This window comes from Bacillus rossius, chromosome 1 (genome assembly GCF_032445375.1).
Source record: "Bacillus rossius redtenbacheri isolate Brsri chromosome 1, Brsri_v3, whole genome shotgun sequence".
Classification (NCBI taxonomy): Eukaryota; Metazoa; Arthropoda; class Insecta; order Phasmatodea; family Bacillidae; genus Bacillus; species Bacillus rossius.
In genome coordinates this window covers 199,397,433-199,415,323 of record NC_086330.1, presented here as the reverse complement: position 1 = coordinate 199,415,323, position 17,891 = coordinate 199,397,433, and the positions used below count along the sequence as shown (strand labels likewise).

General features: G+C 34.8%; 1 protein-coding gene across 1 annotated transcript in view; it reads right to left on the bottom strand.

Annotated features, from left to right (window-relative positions):
* LOC134527235 (putative peptidyl-prolyl cis-trans isomerase dodo) overlaps positions 1–17,891 on the bottom strand; it is a 123,165-nt gene that overhangs the window by 87,722 nt on the left and 17,552 nt on the right. The window contains exon 2 of the mRNA XM_063359729.1: positions 7,714–7,917. Within this exon, the coding sequence (XP_063215799.1) occupies positions 7,714–7,917 (204 nt within the window). The remainder of the gene's footprint in view (positions 1–7,713; positions 7,918–17,891) is intronic.

Sequence of the window (17,891 nt, the reverse complement as noted above, 5' to 3'; positions counted from 1 at the left end):
TAAGGATGTTTAGAGGCCTTACGTGTGGATAATGGAATGTGAGTATTGATTTTATCACAGATACAAGATGTAAGTTGATCTACAAGAGCATCTACATCAGAGGTGTTATAATATTCATCCCAATTGTGGGTTTTTAGAGAGTTATATAGGCTTAAGTAATCACCAGCTTTGTAGTTTCTGAAAATAGAATCTGGAGTAAAATTGTGTGAGGTCGCCTCAATAAGTAGTTTAATAAGTAGGGTAGGATGATAGATATCCTCTTTGACCAGAGATTCAACAGCTTTTTCAACCACACAATGGGATAGATTAGAAAGACAAAGATCTAGAAGGTTATTGGAAGATTGTATTAGGTTGTGCTGAATTAAATCCAAATTAGATATGAAATAAAGTAGGCACTGAGCCTTGGATCTGACATGTGCACTAGCCATATTGAAATAGTGATTACCTTTCCAATCTATCCCAGGTACATTGAAGTCACCTAAGATAATCACATTATCATGAGAATTAACGAGTTTTTGTTCAAGAGCTTCAAAATACAATGTGAATAGATTAGGTGATGTAGTTGGAGGAAGATAAATATTACCCAATGTTAAGTACTTATTAAAAGCAATTTTAATATTAATCCATACGGCTTCTACTCCACGATAGTCATATAATTGAATTAGCTGAACAGAAGGGAATTTATGTTTATTCACTGCGATCAACACTCCATTGATGAGAGTAGCGGATCCCTATCAGTTCTAAAAATAGAATAATTATCTTTTGTTGAACCAAGTTTCTGTTAGACATATTATGTCATACTGAGTATTAATAAGATTATCAAAGAATTCAACGGATTTTGTTCTAAGTCCTCTAACATTCTGATATGCAATTTCCCATTCATTAAGATTGGGCATTCACTGGAAAGTGAGTAGGAAGCACTCCTCCAGGCCCTGGCATAAAAGTTGCTGGCATAAAAGGTGACAATGTACTGCAGGAACATGGAGGTAATTGGGTAGAATTACCGAGAGCTTCAGGAGATGAATTAGTACTAACAATTTGGTCTTGATGCAGTTTTCCAAAGAAAGGACTGATTAAACAGCCACTGGGCCAAAAAACAATATTATTAATTCTACTAAAATCTTCTTCCAGAACAGATACATGGAAGGAGGCGTAAGAATTATGCTTTGTCCGGAGCTTGGCCACTTTGACTTGCTTGAGATTTAGTTCGTTGGAAATATAATCTACGACTTCTTGTTCCGTGACAGACGGCTCAAAACGCGTGACAAAGAGAGCTTTTGTTTTTTTGTAAATAGGTTTAGCAATTGTTTTTAATGTTGAAACATTCCTGATGCCAATTTGCAAGGGATTTTTCTTACGATCCGTGTTAGATGATTTTCTATCGGAGTTTTCATTATTCGTGGACTTGCGTGAATGTTGTACTACGGTGAAGCCGTCTTCGTCGACGAGCTGTTTACCGTTTTTTCTGATGACGTCGTTGACACGCTGAGTTGTAAGTGGGTCACTGGTGGGCGCAATGTTGCCAGATACACCGGATGACTCGACACAAACAGGTTTCTTGTTTGAGGAGACATTTTTACTACTTGACTGTATGAATTAACAGAATCAGTCTTAGAAGATAAGATCTGTTTGATCTGTTGCAGTTCATTTTTTATCTCTGCAGTTTCAATACGAGAGTCGATAAGAAGGGTTTTTAACACCATATTCTCGCTTTTTAACTCGTCAAATTTCATACTGAGGGATTTCATGGCCGAGATTAAGTCTTCCATGGTGGGATCAAGAAGTTTTACCGTCCAAGCTTCACTAGATGATTTTTGCTTCGATGAACTTTCACTTGCTTTTTCAGATATTCCCGGCGAATTAGAAATCACTTTTTTAGTAGGCGATCTGAACATTTTAGTAACCGTGTCAGGAACTAATTAAATGATCGTATCATTATTATCGGGTAATGAAAACCCATGAAAGTCGGAAAGATTAAGCAGCGATGAATCAATTATGAGTGGAACTCGAACTTAACGATAGTGAAGAAATAATAACACATTAAAGCCGGGGAGCGCGCGCGCACGTCCGTCGGCTATGAACGCTCAGCCGTCACTGAACGCTCAGCCGTCACTGAACGCTCAGCCGTCACATGCACTCTTATGGCAAAAACGTATTTGAATAGCTTTGTTTTGATTAGCGCTCTATTTTCCTGGAACGAATTAGAGCGTTACTTCGAGGGGCTGGTGTACTTTAAAAACTTAAATACTTACAATTTACTTGGCCTGTTTACATTTTCCTTGGAACACATCCTATTGAGGTTTTTTACTTTTAATTCGTTATTATATAAAAAAATTATGAAGCATGTACTGATTTGGGAAACTTACTTTATATTCATGAACATGGATGCATTGTCGCTACATTGGCATTAAATAAGGCATAAATCACAGATGTATTCTCAGAATATGCTAAAAAATAAAATAAAGCACATTTAGGATCTAGACTAGTAATATGAATCTTGTTTTTATTTTTTTTTTAATAACTTTACCGAGAAATCTGTTAATTAGTAATACAATAATAATGCCGACTTTCATCACAAGTTACGGTCGCACATTTAGTACAGTAATAATAATGAAATAATGAATGATAAAAATTAATAAATTATACAATTATTATTTTAAAAATATTCTGATACACATTCTATTTATGAATTTTTTTAGGACCAAGTTTGTTTTGTGTAGACTACCAACGTTAAAATATGTATTACCTGAGAATTCCATGATGGCCAACCAATGAATTTGTTAGCTAATCATTTTGAGCAATACAAAAAAAAACTAATAAAGAATTTTAATGGAAAAACTAGAGAAAACACCCCGTCACTTTTAACTTCGGGCATATTAATCACTATGCTTTAGTGAAGCTTAATTTTAAAAGAAGCACAACAAAATTTTTTATGGCCTAAAACTATTGAAGCCAAGATGGCACCTTTCAGTTTCCATTAAATATTTCAGGAAAGTGTTTTATCTTCATTTGGGACTTTTAACAAATGTCAAGTTGGTAAATACAAAATATTGTTCCGTTGGATGATGAATTTCGTTTTCCGATTTCCGTGGATACATGAATTCCAGAAATCATGGTGTTTTTGTAGGAAAGGTGTGAGAGTATTATTTAAATGCAAGAAATTTAATTTACGAGATTTAGAGAAGGTCAAAATGTCGAGTGAAGTGTGGGAACACTTTTCAGTTTATGCTAATCCTAAATATGCCGCCTGTAATCACTGTAAACAAAACATTTCTCGTGGTGGCACAAGCCGAACAACAAGTGCAATGAAGAAACATTTGAAGCTACACCCAGTTCATGTTAGGGCCGCATCACGTTCAGTTAGTAAGCCTAACGAAAATATTTGTGAGAATGTAGATGAACCAAATTTAGTTACAACTGAAACTGGTTAATCTAATGCAGAAGATAAACCAAAATGCAGCAAAACCATGTTACATCACACTCAACCAACACTTAAGGGTTTCATTGAAAAAAAAAGAGAAATTTAAGCCAGGCGATTCAAGAAGTGCTGGTATTACTAGATTAATTGGAGAGATGATTTGTTTTGATAATCAGCCTTTTACAGTGGTCGAAGATAAAGGTTTCAGAGCTCTAGTAGCACACCTCGAACCTAGATACATCATACCATCAAGAAAATATTTTGCTAACAATGTTATTCCAAGCATGTATGCTGAAACTGTGGCAAATATGAAAAAAACTCTAAGTGAAGCAGAGTTTGTCTCTGTCACAATGGATTTGTGGACTTCGACAGCCAACGATGACTACTTAGGTGTAACTGTGCACTTCATTGACAAAGACTTTTGTGCACAGCATAAATATATAGAGGTTATTCCATTTCCAGAAATATCTCATTCAGCACAGAATATTTGCAGCTTTCTAACAAGAACACTGGTTGAGTGGGAAGTCAGTGATAAAGTGTTTATAGTTTTTCGTGATAATGCACAAAATGTTGTAGCTGCATTGAACTTATCCAGTTTCAGTCACATCCCATGTTTGGCACACACTTTGCAGTTGGTTATCAAGGACGGTCTTCTCAGCAGCAGAGTCGTTGCTGCCACAATAGCTGCTTGTCGACGGATGGTGGGCCATTTCAAACATTCATCTCATGCAATCAAAGTTTTGAAAGAAGCCCAGAAAACTGTTGGAACACCTGTTCATAGGCTTGTGCAAGATGAACCTACTCAATGGAACTCAATCCTGCACATGTTTGAGAGACTGTGTTAGCAACGAAGAGCTTTGGCTCTTGTAGCAACTAATCTAGGATTGCATATTGAAATAACTGTGGCTCAGAGAGAACTTATTGAAAATGTAATACCTATCCTGAAAATGTTTGACCAAGCCCCTTTGCAAGCAAGTAAGGCTTCTGTTAATACATCAGAGAACATACCAATTGTCAATAGTCTACTACAACAGCTCAAGAAACCAGCACTTACACTTTCAGGTCTGCAGGGTGTGAAGAATGATCTCTTTGCATCACTGTCCGAGAGATATAGGTCACTGGAGGAAGAAGAAGTGTATGCATTAAGTACACTACTTGATCCTCGATTTAAAGGGACTATTTTCACAAGCAAGGAAAGACTTGATAGAGCAGTGGAACTTCTCACTAAAGCAGCAGAATGCCTTGACCTTCACATACATTGTGGAATTGTGCATGAGCAAGATGGGATAAGTACAAGTTCTATTTATAGTATGCTAATGTATGTTCTTGCCCCTTTGTGACAGTTTTTAATTTATTTCTTTTTTCCAAACAGGTATCAAATCTTGCTGGTTCAAGTGGCATATGGTCACTGTACTCACAGATAATGCCTGAAAGCCTTAAATCCACCAAGTCGGATTCTACAGCAATTGATGAAGTGACCAGATTCTTACGTGATCCTACAGTTAACCCAGAAATAAACATCCTCGAATACTGGAAAACTCACCCAGGCTACATAAAGTGTCCAAAAAATATTTGTGTTCACCACCTGCGACAGTGTTCTCTGAATGTTTTTACAACACTGCAGGAAACATATGTGACCAAAAACGGAATCGTCTTGATCCAGACCGTGTCAAAATGGTTGTTTTTTTAAATAAAAATTTAAAGGGTTAAATAATTCTGCATAATGTTTAATTTTTTCTCTTAACTAATAAATTATTTTATAATTAACCCTTGAGATCTGGATTCGGTTTCGAGGGGTGGATTCGAGGTACTGTTTGGGATTCAAATTCAAGATTCGGATTCGGGAAAAATGGGATTCGACCCCTCACTAAATTTAATGAATTTGTTTTTGCTTTCCATTATCTGTTTTAAACAATTTTTTAAACTTTAGAAAAAGACAATTTTACTAACATCATATAGGCCTAGCTTATTTTATTTTCATTGTGTTTTTCCAGAGAGATTCAATAAATGTTTATCATGTAGTACTTACAAAATAATATTCTTGTAAATTCTCACAAAATATAATAATAGATTTAAGAAATTAATAGAACTTATATTTTAAATTATTTGAGCACAAAAGATTGTTCACTTTTAAACAACTACATTATGTACTGACACCCTACTCATACCAACTGCAGATGCAGACTACAACATAACACAGACAGAAGAGAGAACTAAGAGTGAGCCTGTCTCAACTTGACTGTGAGGCTCTTGTCAGCTCATGAAACAATCAACAGACCTACCCGCTATTAGTCACCTTTCATGTCACAACTTGAAGAATCATCTGGAACTGACTCTGCTGATTTTTATTTATGAGTGTCTCCTTACATTTTAAAATAAAATGCATTATAAAAAAATATTTTGTAAATAACTAAATTGTTGTCTTAGAGGCAACCCTCCTAAGTACATAATTAATTATGGTAATAATCACCATCGTAAAAAAATTAAGTAAAGTTAGGGTACATAGTATTAAACTAAAACAAAAACTTATAAAACACTTTTTTTTTTAAATTATTATTTAAATATGAACCCACTAGCCTCCCACTTTGAAATTTTGAAAAACACTTACCAAAAGTGTGTGTGTGTGTGTGTGTGTGTATATATATATATATATATATATATATATATAGAGGCATTTTTCTTAATCTCTATGAGGACAACCGTCATACCAAATTTCATCAAATTCTGAGGTGGTCAGGTTTATATCCTGTGTTGATTTGATGGAGCAGCTGTGATTATCAGGGTTTTATCTAAATGTAACAGTTTCTAACGTTAAGACCCTGAACTCTCCAGCTTTTACAAGTATTTGTTAAAAGGAGAAATACTGTGTTTTCTCAGTACTGCAGTGGATCAGCTGATTGTATGCTTCAATGACATAGTAACCTAGTTTTTCATAATTTTGTTTTATTATTTGCAATGTTATTGTAATTAAATTTAATGGAAGTATTTTACTTTGAAATGCCTCGTTACAATAATTTTATTGGTTTTCACTATACTTTGTGTGGTGAGAGTTTAAGTATTTTATTGCATTTAAATGTTGTTTAATAATTTTGTGTATGTGTTTTATAGTGGTTGTAAAACAGCGAGTATTGTGTTGAAAGGAGGACAGACGTTTGGCGACACAGCGGCGTCGATAGATGATAATTTATCGCATCCTGTCTAAGGGAATCCCAGAATTCTGTGTTGGATTAAAAAGAGACATACGGTGTAAGAAAAACAGAAACAGATGACAGAGTGAGCAGAAGCCCTCAAAGAGAGGAGTTACTTAATCGTAGTTGTAAGAATACATGTTGTAGCCAATCATAAGGCAGTATTTCAGGGAAGTACCCAGCTAACTATTTTTCCTAAGTATTTTGTGATGTGCTGAGTTTCGTCAGTCCTCATTCAAGTACTGTGCCGAGAGGATGTGTGAGTATGGCGGCTCATAAAATATATTATTAGATTGTAAGGATGGACAGTTTCACGCCTGGGTGCCGGGGCTGTGTCACAGTTAAATACCAACCTTCATTTTTCATCACGTTTAGGATGTTTAACAATAATTTGCAGGTCCCAGACGTGTGGCGTAAGCCCGGTGGTCCGCTGGCCCATCAGGAATATTTTCCAGTGTATTCTCGTACCTAGATGATGGAGTAGCTTGAGACTTTATTTCGGGAAGGCACAGAACAGTGAGTAACAATCTGTGAAAGCGAGTGTTTGCTGCCGGATCTATAGTGTAAAGAACATGTAATAATTTTGTCGTCCAGTAGAATAAAATGGAAATTCCTTTCAAACGTGTATATTTGGAAATTATTGTTAGCAGTTTAAAGTCAGTTAACAGTCATAAACAGAATTTTACACCCCAATACCAGCAACAGTTGTTAGGTATTTTTAAAGTGGTTTTGTTTGTACAAGGAACAGTCGTCGTCTCAGGCGGGCACGATTCTAACTTGTTACAAGTTGATGAGCCGCCCCTGTATCTGAATTACCCACGTGCTAAATAACCTGGTGTATTAATACATACTAAAAATGATGAGTTTTCCTGAAAGTGAAGGAAATTATTAATATTGTACATAGCAGGTGCAACCCATTTACAAATCTCTAAATGATGGATGTAAGACACCACTGATTGTATGATGCATCCCCTATTTTTAGATCAGAAAGTGACAAAAAAAACTGTCTTAGGATTGAATAATTTTAGCATATTTGTAGCTCATGCTTGAACACCACAGTAAGTACCCTAGAAAGAGATCCCGACAAAGACAATACGGGAAACTCACATTTGACGAGATCGAGTGCCTCCTCCTTGGTGCGGGTGACCTCCTCTTCACGCCACGACGACGGCCGGCGAGAGTTCTTGTGCTTCACCAGCAGGTGGCTGCACTGCACCTGGTCGGGCCCACTGCTCGACACAGGCTCGGCAGGCTTGTCGGGCCGGTCCCACTGGCTCTCCTTCGTGTAGGTGTTCAGGTAGTAGTGCTGGCCTGCCAGGCACACCAGCATGTCATCTTGCCAAATACCTGCCACTGATTTCATACTGCCTCTCTGGCAACAAACTGGTATTGTAGCCCAACAATATTTTTAAAATTAACACTAATCACATCTGTGTTGAAACAAGTTTTTATATCAAGTTCATCAAGAAGTTTTAAAGTTAGTATCAAACGTACGACAAATAACCAAGCATCATAAAATTACACTAAAATAATATTTCATATATAAAGGGAAGTTCCATGAGAATGTGGACATGGTGGAAAAAAATTAAAAGTGTAGTTATTAACAAACTTATAACCAATTCTGAAAGCTAAAACTCTAGACTTTTAAATACATAACTTCTATTTTTAGAAAAGTGCTGGAATTAAAAAAAAATGCATATAGATTCACAGAAAAAAAATTTAGGTTTGAAACATGCAGATTTTTCAACCATTAAAAATAATTCATTAAAGGTCCGTACAAAGATTAAATATTTATGAGAAACATTATAATTATCTTAATTCAACACAAGCCAATAGGTGAAAACAAATTTTTTAATAAATAATGTTTCTAAAATACTTATGTACAAATGACTGCATTCTGTCATAATGTTACCAGGAAAAACATATTTTTTTCCATGAAAACCAACATAAATTTTATGCAAAGTTAAAAAAAGGCAAGTAAATATTGTTTAGTGCATAAAGAAATATACTTATAGCAATAACTCATTTCAAATATTCCTATCAAAAGCCCATTTTTAATATGGTAACGGAATGACATAAAATGGTAATGGAATGACCATAGGCCTACTACTTTGTTACAATTATATTTTCATGTTTGTTATATAGTTAATTGTTTGAGACATATTTGTTTGCTCTACTGGTACCAATGTTGGATATGTTAAATGTACCTAACGATCAAAGAAAAGGTGGAAAAACAGTTTTAGGGTCATTCCATGTAAGTTCATCCAGGGCATGTAACCCAAGATTTTTTGATTTTAATAAAAATTGGTTCAATTGTTAGGTGACAAAAGGCCACTTAAAATCCAAAATTTTAGATTTTTATCTCAAATACTTCCTGAGAAATCGAAGGTTTTGTTGTGACCATTTTTGGCCTAAAACAGGTTCTAACGACAGCATAAATTGGTCAGTATCTGTGTTTCCTTGCTTTGTATTTCACTGTAATACCAATATTTCAGAATAAAAACACTTTTCCATATGTAAAATTCTCTAGAAAATTCAAATTTTGCCACCAAATTGCTATATCTAGAATGGTTTGTAAGTTATAACAGAATTATTAACATGACTGATGTTTCATCTATCATCTGCATCCTTTATTACAAAATAGACTGTATCTCAAAAGGCAGATCTCACAAAATAATGAGCTTGGTAATATGTGAAAGAGGAGGAAATTTTCTATAAGATACATTAAAAAACTAGTGGCTTTCTGCTGGAGTGTTGAAAAACAAAATGAAATGACTTGGTGATGTAAATGGGGCCCCTAACAAAAGGCAGCCAGAAGATGGAAGCAAAGAGGATCGAATATAAGGGTTGTGTATGTCCCATATTTTCCTCATATTACACAAGGATTTTGTGCAAATTTCAATGCCTCTAATTACCTTCTCTGTGTAATCTGCAGAGCCATGTCATGTGACTGTACATATGTCATTTCTGCATGGAGTCTGCCTGCTAGTTATAAGAGAGGGGTTCTTTGATACTTGCTCTGTTCCCCTTGGCATTGGTTTTTTTTTTCTGCTTCCTAAGAGGCAGTTGAGAGATAGGCCTAATATCTGGGCTGTCACAGCAAATGCAGTATAGTGACCCATGAACAGAGGGGCAGAGGGGAGGAAAGCAATAAAGATAACCGGGGTCAGATATAAGGCGTGTGTCTGCCACCATACAGACTACACTGTGTAGGCCAGTCTTACTGCGCTGCCTGTGTATAATGTTAGTGGAAAGTCTTAGTTCATTATAAGTTGGATGAGAACTACATGGCTACCAGTACTACTAAACTAGAATTCTGTTCTGTTGGGAATGATATGCATGAAGAATGCCTTAAAGAATGTTATATTAAAACAAAGGGAATCAATAGATTGGAATCACTTTCCAAAGATATTCAAACTCTTCTTGTGCTGAGAACAGGTATTTCTAAACATAATCTTCACACCATATGTTTTCATCACGAATTGTTTTATATTAAGAAGTTTGAAATGTTTCAGACATCATGTTGTGATCCTAAAAAAGAGCATAGTGTTCCAGTTAAGCGTTCTTTGTGCATAATCTCTTTACAGTGCTACAGAAAAGCAGCAGACAAGGGACTTAATTTAATTCCTGGTAAAAAATTATGTTCCTCATGTAGGAAAAGATTGTATAACATTCAAGAAGTAGGTGCACAGGTATCTTCAGAATCATCTTAAAGTTACTTTGCAGAGGGTTTAGAGAATCAATAATCAAAAGAAGAAACCCGTAGCTTACTTGACAAAAGTTTGGAATATTTACAAAAGTCACCAATAAAACTGCATGCTGTACCACAACATGCAAAAGAAATATATGGGAAACGTAAAGTACAAGAGGTATCATCAGCTATAGCAGACAAAATATCTAAAGTATTAGATGTACAGCTTCCAGCCACATCAACTAGTGATGGTACAGGATTACAGAGGCATGAAGTGGAACAAAAGGCTGCCGATTTGGACCGTTTGGTAACTTTAATAAAACAAAAGCTGCCCACAATGAATAGACAAAGAAAATTACAAATTCTTACCCTTATCCCTCCATCATGGTCCAGACAGAAGGCAGCACAAGAATTTGGTGTTTCTGAGTACATGGTAAGAAAAGCAAGACAACTTACACTGGAAAACGGAATCTGCGCATTAGTTCATCCCACAGGTGGGAAGAAGTTACCTGAAGAAACTGTGCAGGTCATTCAAGATTTCTATCAAGATGATGAGTTTTCAATGGAAATGCCAGGAATGAAAGATAAAGTTAGTATATCCAAAAATGTTTACAAACAGAAAAGACTTTTGCTATGCAACTTGCATGAGCTGTATTGTTCTTTAAGGGGCCCGCCTACATGTTACATCAAATGTGTTGTAAACGTTCAGCAGTTTACGTTTTATGAAGAAACTGTTTGACCTGCACAATTTTTGCTATATAAATAAAAGAGATTAAAATACATTCTATGTCCCTGCGGTGTCTGCATCGATCTAGAATACATATGTCATAATAATATTGCATGCTGAAAACGGCAAAATAACGTATTTTAAGATGCCGACAGAACTCGTGGTTTTAAATATTTTTAAAGAAAACCACCGCAGGAACATGTATCATTCTTTTGTCATCCATCGCATGTATAGTTTGCACCATGTCACAGCATTAAATTTCGAGAAATTTGTGACTTCCTATCGCATGTTTTGTGTGAATGTGCTGACCAGCATGTGGCGCCCTCCAGACCCCGCCGTACCCGCAGACAAAGCGCGCGAGAGAACAACCTCTCACTCTACCTGGTAAGAGGGGTGGGGGGCTGTTTCTGCTTCCGCCCCTTCTTGGCGTCCTCTTTAGTTCCCTTCGCGATCTGGGTTGTCTGTGTGCGCGAGCTCCGGTGGGGTTCGTCTGACGGAGGAACGGTCTGCCCTGTCAGTGTAGGCTCAGTACTGCAGCTGATTTCACTGCCATGAAAATACCACGTGATCCAACATCCAAGGCGGGAAAAGAAGGCTAGGCTAAGGCTCAGTGCGCGTCGGAAGAAAAACAATCCGAGCAAAGGAAGAAAATTAGCCATAATTGAATTATTATATAGTAAAATTAATACATATAAAAATTACAATGACGTTATAAAGGAAATTTCATAGTTGTGTTATTATTGTTAAGAAATAATGAATTTAGAGCAGGTAGTGACATAATTTATTACATGATTTTCAGGATAGTATTTTTGAAGCAAGATAATCCCAGGAAAAACTTATTACCTGCTGGAAATACACAATACACTGTTTCAGGATCAGATGCTAGGAATTTTCCCCAAACAACATCCCAAAAATCACCAAATGAGTAAGGAAAGATAAATTCACTTGTAAATATGGTTTTTTTTTTGTGATGGCAAATTTTTGCTAGTTTTAACAAAATATAACTAAAACGGTTTATCCAGCATGAAAACAACTTTTCAGTGCAGTATTATTATTGAATTTGTCCTTTAGTAATGGCATCGGTACTTTGTTTTATTTGCCAAACTACTCTCTGGCTATAATGTAAGATTTCAATTTCATTTTTAGTACACGTATAATCAAAAAACCTATATTAAAACTATCTTAGGATGTTGCCGCTTTCATTTAAATTATGGCTTAGAATTTACAATTAGGTAGCAGACCTTAAACAAAAAATAGGCTCATTGGTTTGAACGAAAATGGTTAATTCATCGCTCGTGCTCACTGAGAAGCCAACTTAGTCCAGGAAATGAAGGTTTGATGTCAACAATTATTCCGGGAAAGCTGAATTATTATTTCAGTTATGAACCCTTCAAGAGGTACAGTTTGCCAGAACTCCCCACCAGTTTCCCCCTATTTTTTTTTATCCTCCCATAACCCTTCGAAAGATAACATTTTCTGACACGCAATTACCTACTCATATCTCCAAAACATTCCCGCACCTTTTTTTAAAAAAATCACGTTAACATACATTTTTACATCTATTTAACTGTACCCCGTAATTAAAAAAACATTATATTAAAGGTAATTTTTTAAAGATTATTCTATAGTGCTACTCCTTGCTGTACAACCACATTATGAAAAAATTAATTCTTCAATATACACAATATACACTATATGAATAATTATATTTTGCTAACGCAACTGTCACAAATGAAACGATAGTTCGCTACCTGCTAATTGGCATTATGCTGCAATATCAAATTAATAAACGTTTTATACATTCTTGCAGGAATTACATTACTTGCAATACAGTTTACCTTAGTGTAATGAATTACCGGAGCTTAGCCATAAGCAACATTAACTGTCTTCGGGTTTATACACATATGGCAAAAATAATATTTTATACCTGTGATCTCTCTCATTTGTCATTCAGGGAGTAATCTAACACTACACTGTTATGCGAGTAAGATTTTGTTATAACTGAGAGAGTACCTTCTCCTGATTTCACGCCGCGTTCATCTATCTACCTTGTCTCAACATGAATGAATATGAATAGGCATACTTAAGTGTAAGTTACTTTTACGAGTGCGGTCCAATAATAAGGAATAACTGCCATAACCAATATTATGTAGACATATGTACTGGGTAACACACTATTTAAATGCTGTTAGAAAACAATTCAATTATCAAGTCCCACTACACCGCGCAAAGAAAACCTACATGTGTTACTTTTGTGACAGTAAGATAACTTATCTGAATATAGTTGCACGTAAAATACACCTACAATGAAATGTGTGCGCACATCCCGTAGCAAGTACCTAAACACATATTACATAGAAAATAGTCTTAAGACGACAAGAAAAAAAAGAGATGATTTTAACTGTATACAATTAACAGTTGCCTTATTTATTTACAAGGGAAGCTCTGAATACTTTTCTGATAAGCTCAGAATGTGCTACTTTTATCCTTACAATCCTAAGAATAAAAACATTATTTAATGCTCCACCCTCCATAGGCATGCCATCATTTACTACTATAATACCTTCGTGACACTGACCATTACCACAAAAAAAAAACAAATACAATTTAAATACGAATAAACTTTTAGTAGCGAAAATATCCACAGGCAAGACAAATTCTAACCAACTGCAGACATAAATACACAATAAATGTAAAACATCATTAAAACATACTAATAAATAAAAAAGCAAACATTTCAGCACTTCCCTTCGGTATGTTATCGGGTAAATAAATGGGGGGGGGGGGGGGGGGGGGGGAAGGGAAGGTGAACAAAAAAACTAACTACACAGTGCACAACGCACATAGCATACAGCACGTCCTATTGTGCCAGAGTCCTGTATAATCTAGCGAAGACACGACTCGTATACCTTTCTCTCAAAGTTACAAGATACTTCATTCACATCGTTTCGAGTAGGTAACATTGTTTTTAGTAACCAGGTGAAAGATATTTTCACTGTAGCTTAAATCATATTTAAATTTTCATTTCTTGTACAGCGAGTTTTATAGAAATACACATTATGATGTAAATATTTATATTATACCTATGTAAAATTTTTCTGTTTTAGGTCTCATGATATTCGCGTTGTTTCAATATATTCCACAAGTCTAAAACCTGCAGATGGGGTGGGCTGCTCTAAATGGTTTTCTACGCCACAAAGAAGTGCTCATGGGACAACAAAATTGATAGAATTATTTGCCGGAACATCTTGTTCATCTGAAATATCCGATTTGAATGGCCTGTTTTCGCAAATTTCAAAAATAAGCCAACATAGCAAGATGTTTGACTGCTCTTTCAGCAACATGGAATTTTTTAAAGCAAGACGAGGAATGCAGAGCATTTTTTACTTTCGGTGTTCAATGTGGGGAACAGTTGAAACACTAAATACAGAGAACACATCAAAACAATCTCAGATGAATATTAATGACGCTTGGACTACCAGCATGCTGATAACGGGACAAGGTTATACACAAATGAGGGACATCACATCAACATTAGACATTCCATGCATGATCAAAGAGACTTTCCAGAGGCACCAAAGGAGTTTGTCATCGGTGATACACAATGCCGCTTGGGAGGAAATGGAAGCTGCAGGAAAGGAAGAATATGATTTGGCCATATCTCGAGGCACTGTTATATTATTATAATGACTATCGTAATTTAGTGAGTTTGGATTATTATGTCTTTCCTGGTATGTTAGGTCTTTTGAGATCCAGGCGACGTTTTTACACCTTGAGTAATTGAGCTTGTGTTTCTGGTAATGCATGTTTCACAGTTTTCAATGAAAAGCTTCTTCAAAATGTAAACAAAGCTGACAATGGAAATCGGTAAACATAATTTCCATAGAATCATTATGCTTTGGTGTTGTTCATCATTTATTTTACACAAGGCGGTTAAAATTAATATGATTATGTGTATTAAAAATTCAGTTTACTAATGTACTGTCTAGCTATGCTGCTATGTCATAATTAGTAACTGCGTAGTATTGCCACTGAGATAATTTTCTTTGACATCAATAGAAAACAAATATTCATCTAGATTTGTAGAACAGCAAGTTACTATTGTGCGATCATTAATAGAATTTTTATTATTACAAACTCTGTACGCATGAAGTACATTTTTTATAATCGATAATATATAGAAGTGGCAAAAATTAGCTCCTCCGCATTTATATACTTGAATGCAGTAGTAGTTACTTATTTTGTAGCCACGAAGATTTGTAGCTGGGATTTCTATGTTTTCCAGCCAATGCTCTGTCAGACAGGTTTATCATACATAATATCTAGATACATAGTTAGGCCGTTTAACTTATTTTTAGGCACTAGATTTTTTTAACGAATTAAAGAAAATAGTTTGTAATGGTTAAAACAACCGGTAATATCCTGTTGCTTGTATTTCTTGCAATCGGCTGTTTTCAATAGCATATTTATAGATACTGATTTTCGGAAAACTTATCTAAATTTATTATCCAAGTATGAGTATATTAACTATTGCAAATATTCACATATTATACAAAATTAAATGATACAAAAAATTCCAAAGAAGCCATAAACATAAAACATGTTAATTTTTCCCCACCGTATATTCTTTAGAATATTAGCAAAGTTGTATTTCTCACACAGTAAAGCTGTGACATGAATCGTCAAAAAAAATTTCGTTGGGAAAAAACTTATATTTTCTGTCAAATCTAATTACACAAACGCTCACTTAGTGTCCATCATAGTGCGTAAATCAGGTCAGGAAACAAAGGTTTCAACCTCGAAAAAATTTGTCCAAAGCTGAATTTTTGCACAGTGGTAAAGTCAACTATGCTTAATAACATATCGAAAGTTTACCGCTGTAGTTATTGTGCATATCACGGAAAGAGAGCAGTTAAGTTCTAGATGACAGCGACTTGCAGCAGTCCATTAAAATACATTCCATTCATATAGTTTTAAACGTAGACTCTCCGTAAAATTATCAAAATAATCTGGAAATGCTATTTAACACATTCACGTTGAAACAAATTCAGGAAGGTAATATTAAAGGTGTGATATAAATCTATTAATTAATTTAATGAGTTTTTTTTATCTCAATAAAGGACATAATAAACTGATTATAATATAAACGAATGGTCTGACGTAATAACAACTTAATTGAAAATTTTTGCGAATTACTTAAGCTTTAAAATGACATACTTTGCAAAACGCTAGCCTAAATTATTACAATGCTAGAGCGTTCCGAGCGAAATAATGTTGCGTGGGTACGGTGCTACAGTCGCAAGAGCAGGAACGAATTTCGCTCTTACGAAATCAAGATTTCTGGAATTTTTTACCCACACATAAATTAAGTAAAGTGGTAATATCATTCTTTTTTAATAACATAAAAAAAAGTTTATCTCGTAATCCTTGTGCATCACACCGAAAACGTGCATTTAGTCCCTTTTTTTTTGTGCTTTCCACAATATTGCACTCCGTAGACTTCATTATTATATAAAACATTCAGTTAATAAAACCATATTAACATAACAAAATTCCACATTATAAACCTAATTGAAAAACTTCCCTTTATGTTTTTCTAAACATGCAATATTATAATAATATTAGGAAAAAGGATTTTTCATTAAAATTTAGGTACAAGGACTGGGACGATTTTCACTGTTAGAAAACAAAGGTTTTTAATGTATGGAAGATTATCCCAAATCTGAAATTTGGTACAGAAGCAGTAAAAAGTATTCTTAGTAACATATAAAACGTTTACCACCGTTAACCATTAGTGTCACACCAACAACGTGCAGTTAAGTCCTAAATGATATGTTCTGCAACGATCCAAAAAAAAAAAGGCATTTCATAAATGTAATATAGATAGTTAACTCTCAATATGGACACCAAAATAATCGAAAAAACATTGCCATACATAATGACAGTGATAAAAATCACAAAGTTGTAACTTCTTATCATTAATAGACAATTAAAATCATTGAAGTTAAGAAAACATATTTTACTCAATTTTATGGAAATATAAATACAAATTACATAAATATGAAGAGCCCGACGTAAAAATTGATTAAATAAACGTTGTTGCATATTTCATAAGCGTAACATTGGTATATATTTTATGAGTCTGGTATGATTTTTTCTGACTGCTGGAGCGTCCTCAGCTGCGTAGTGTGCCCAGCGCGAGCGACTCATAGCATCGCTGCAGTGCGGTACACTACGCAGCTCAGAACGCTTCAGTGGCCAGATAAATTGTACCAGACTCTAAACAAATACACTAATTTAAAGCCAAACAAATATGCAACAACGTTTATAAAAGCGTTTTTTCCCATTGAACTCTCTATATATATATAATTTGTTTATTTTTCCATTAAATAGTATAATTCTGGTTTTATTAACTTTTACGATTTTACTTGTCTATCAATAAAAATATCTAAGAATTATGTAATTTTTATCACTATAATCATATAGGGCAATGTCTTTAGATTATTTTGTTGTTCATGTTAAGAGTACACTACATAAATTGCATTTATGAAATGCTTTTTTGTAGATCATTGTAAAATATTACCATTTTGGGCTGAAATACACTTTTTGGTGTGACGTTCAAGGTTTGCGGCTGTAAACTTTTAATTTTTCAATGCATTAAAAAGCTTCAATTCATAGGAACGAAAATCGTCCCGGTCCGAGCGACTTCAACATCGCCGCAGTACAATGCACACTACCACACTCAGAACACTTCTGCAGCCAATCAATTATACAACCATCTTAACAAATATACCAATTTAAAGCATAAAAAATACATAAAATGTATTTATCTTAATTTTCATGTCAGTCAATTTATATAACTGTAAT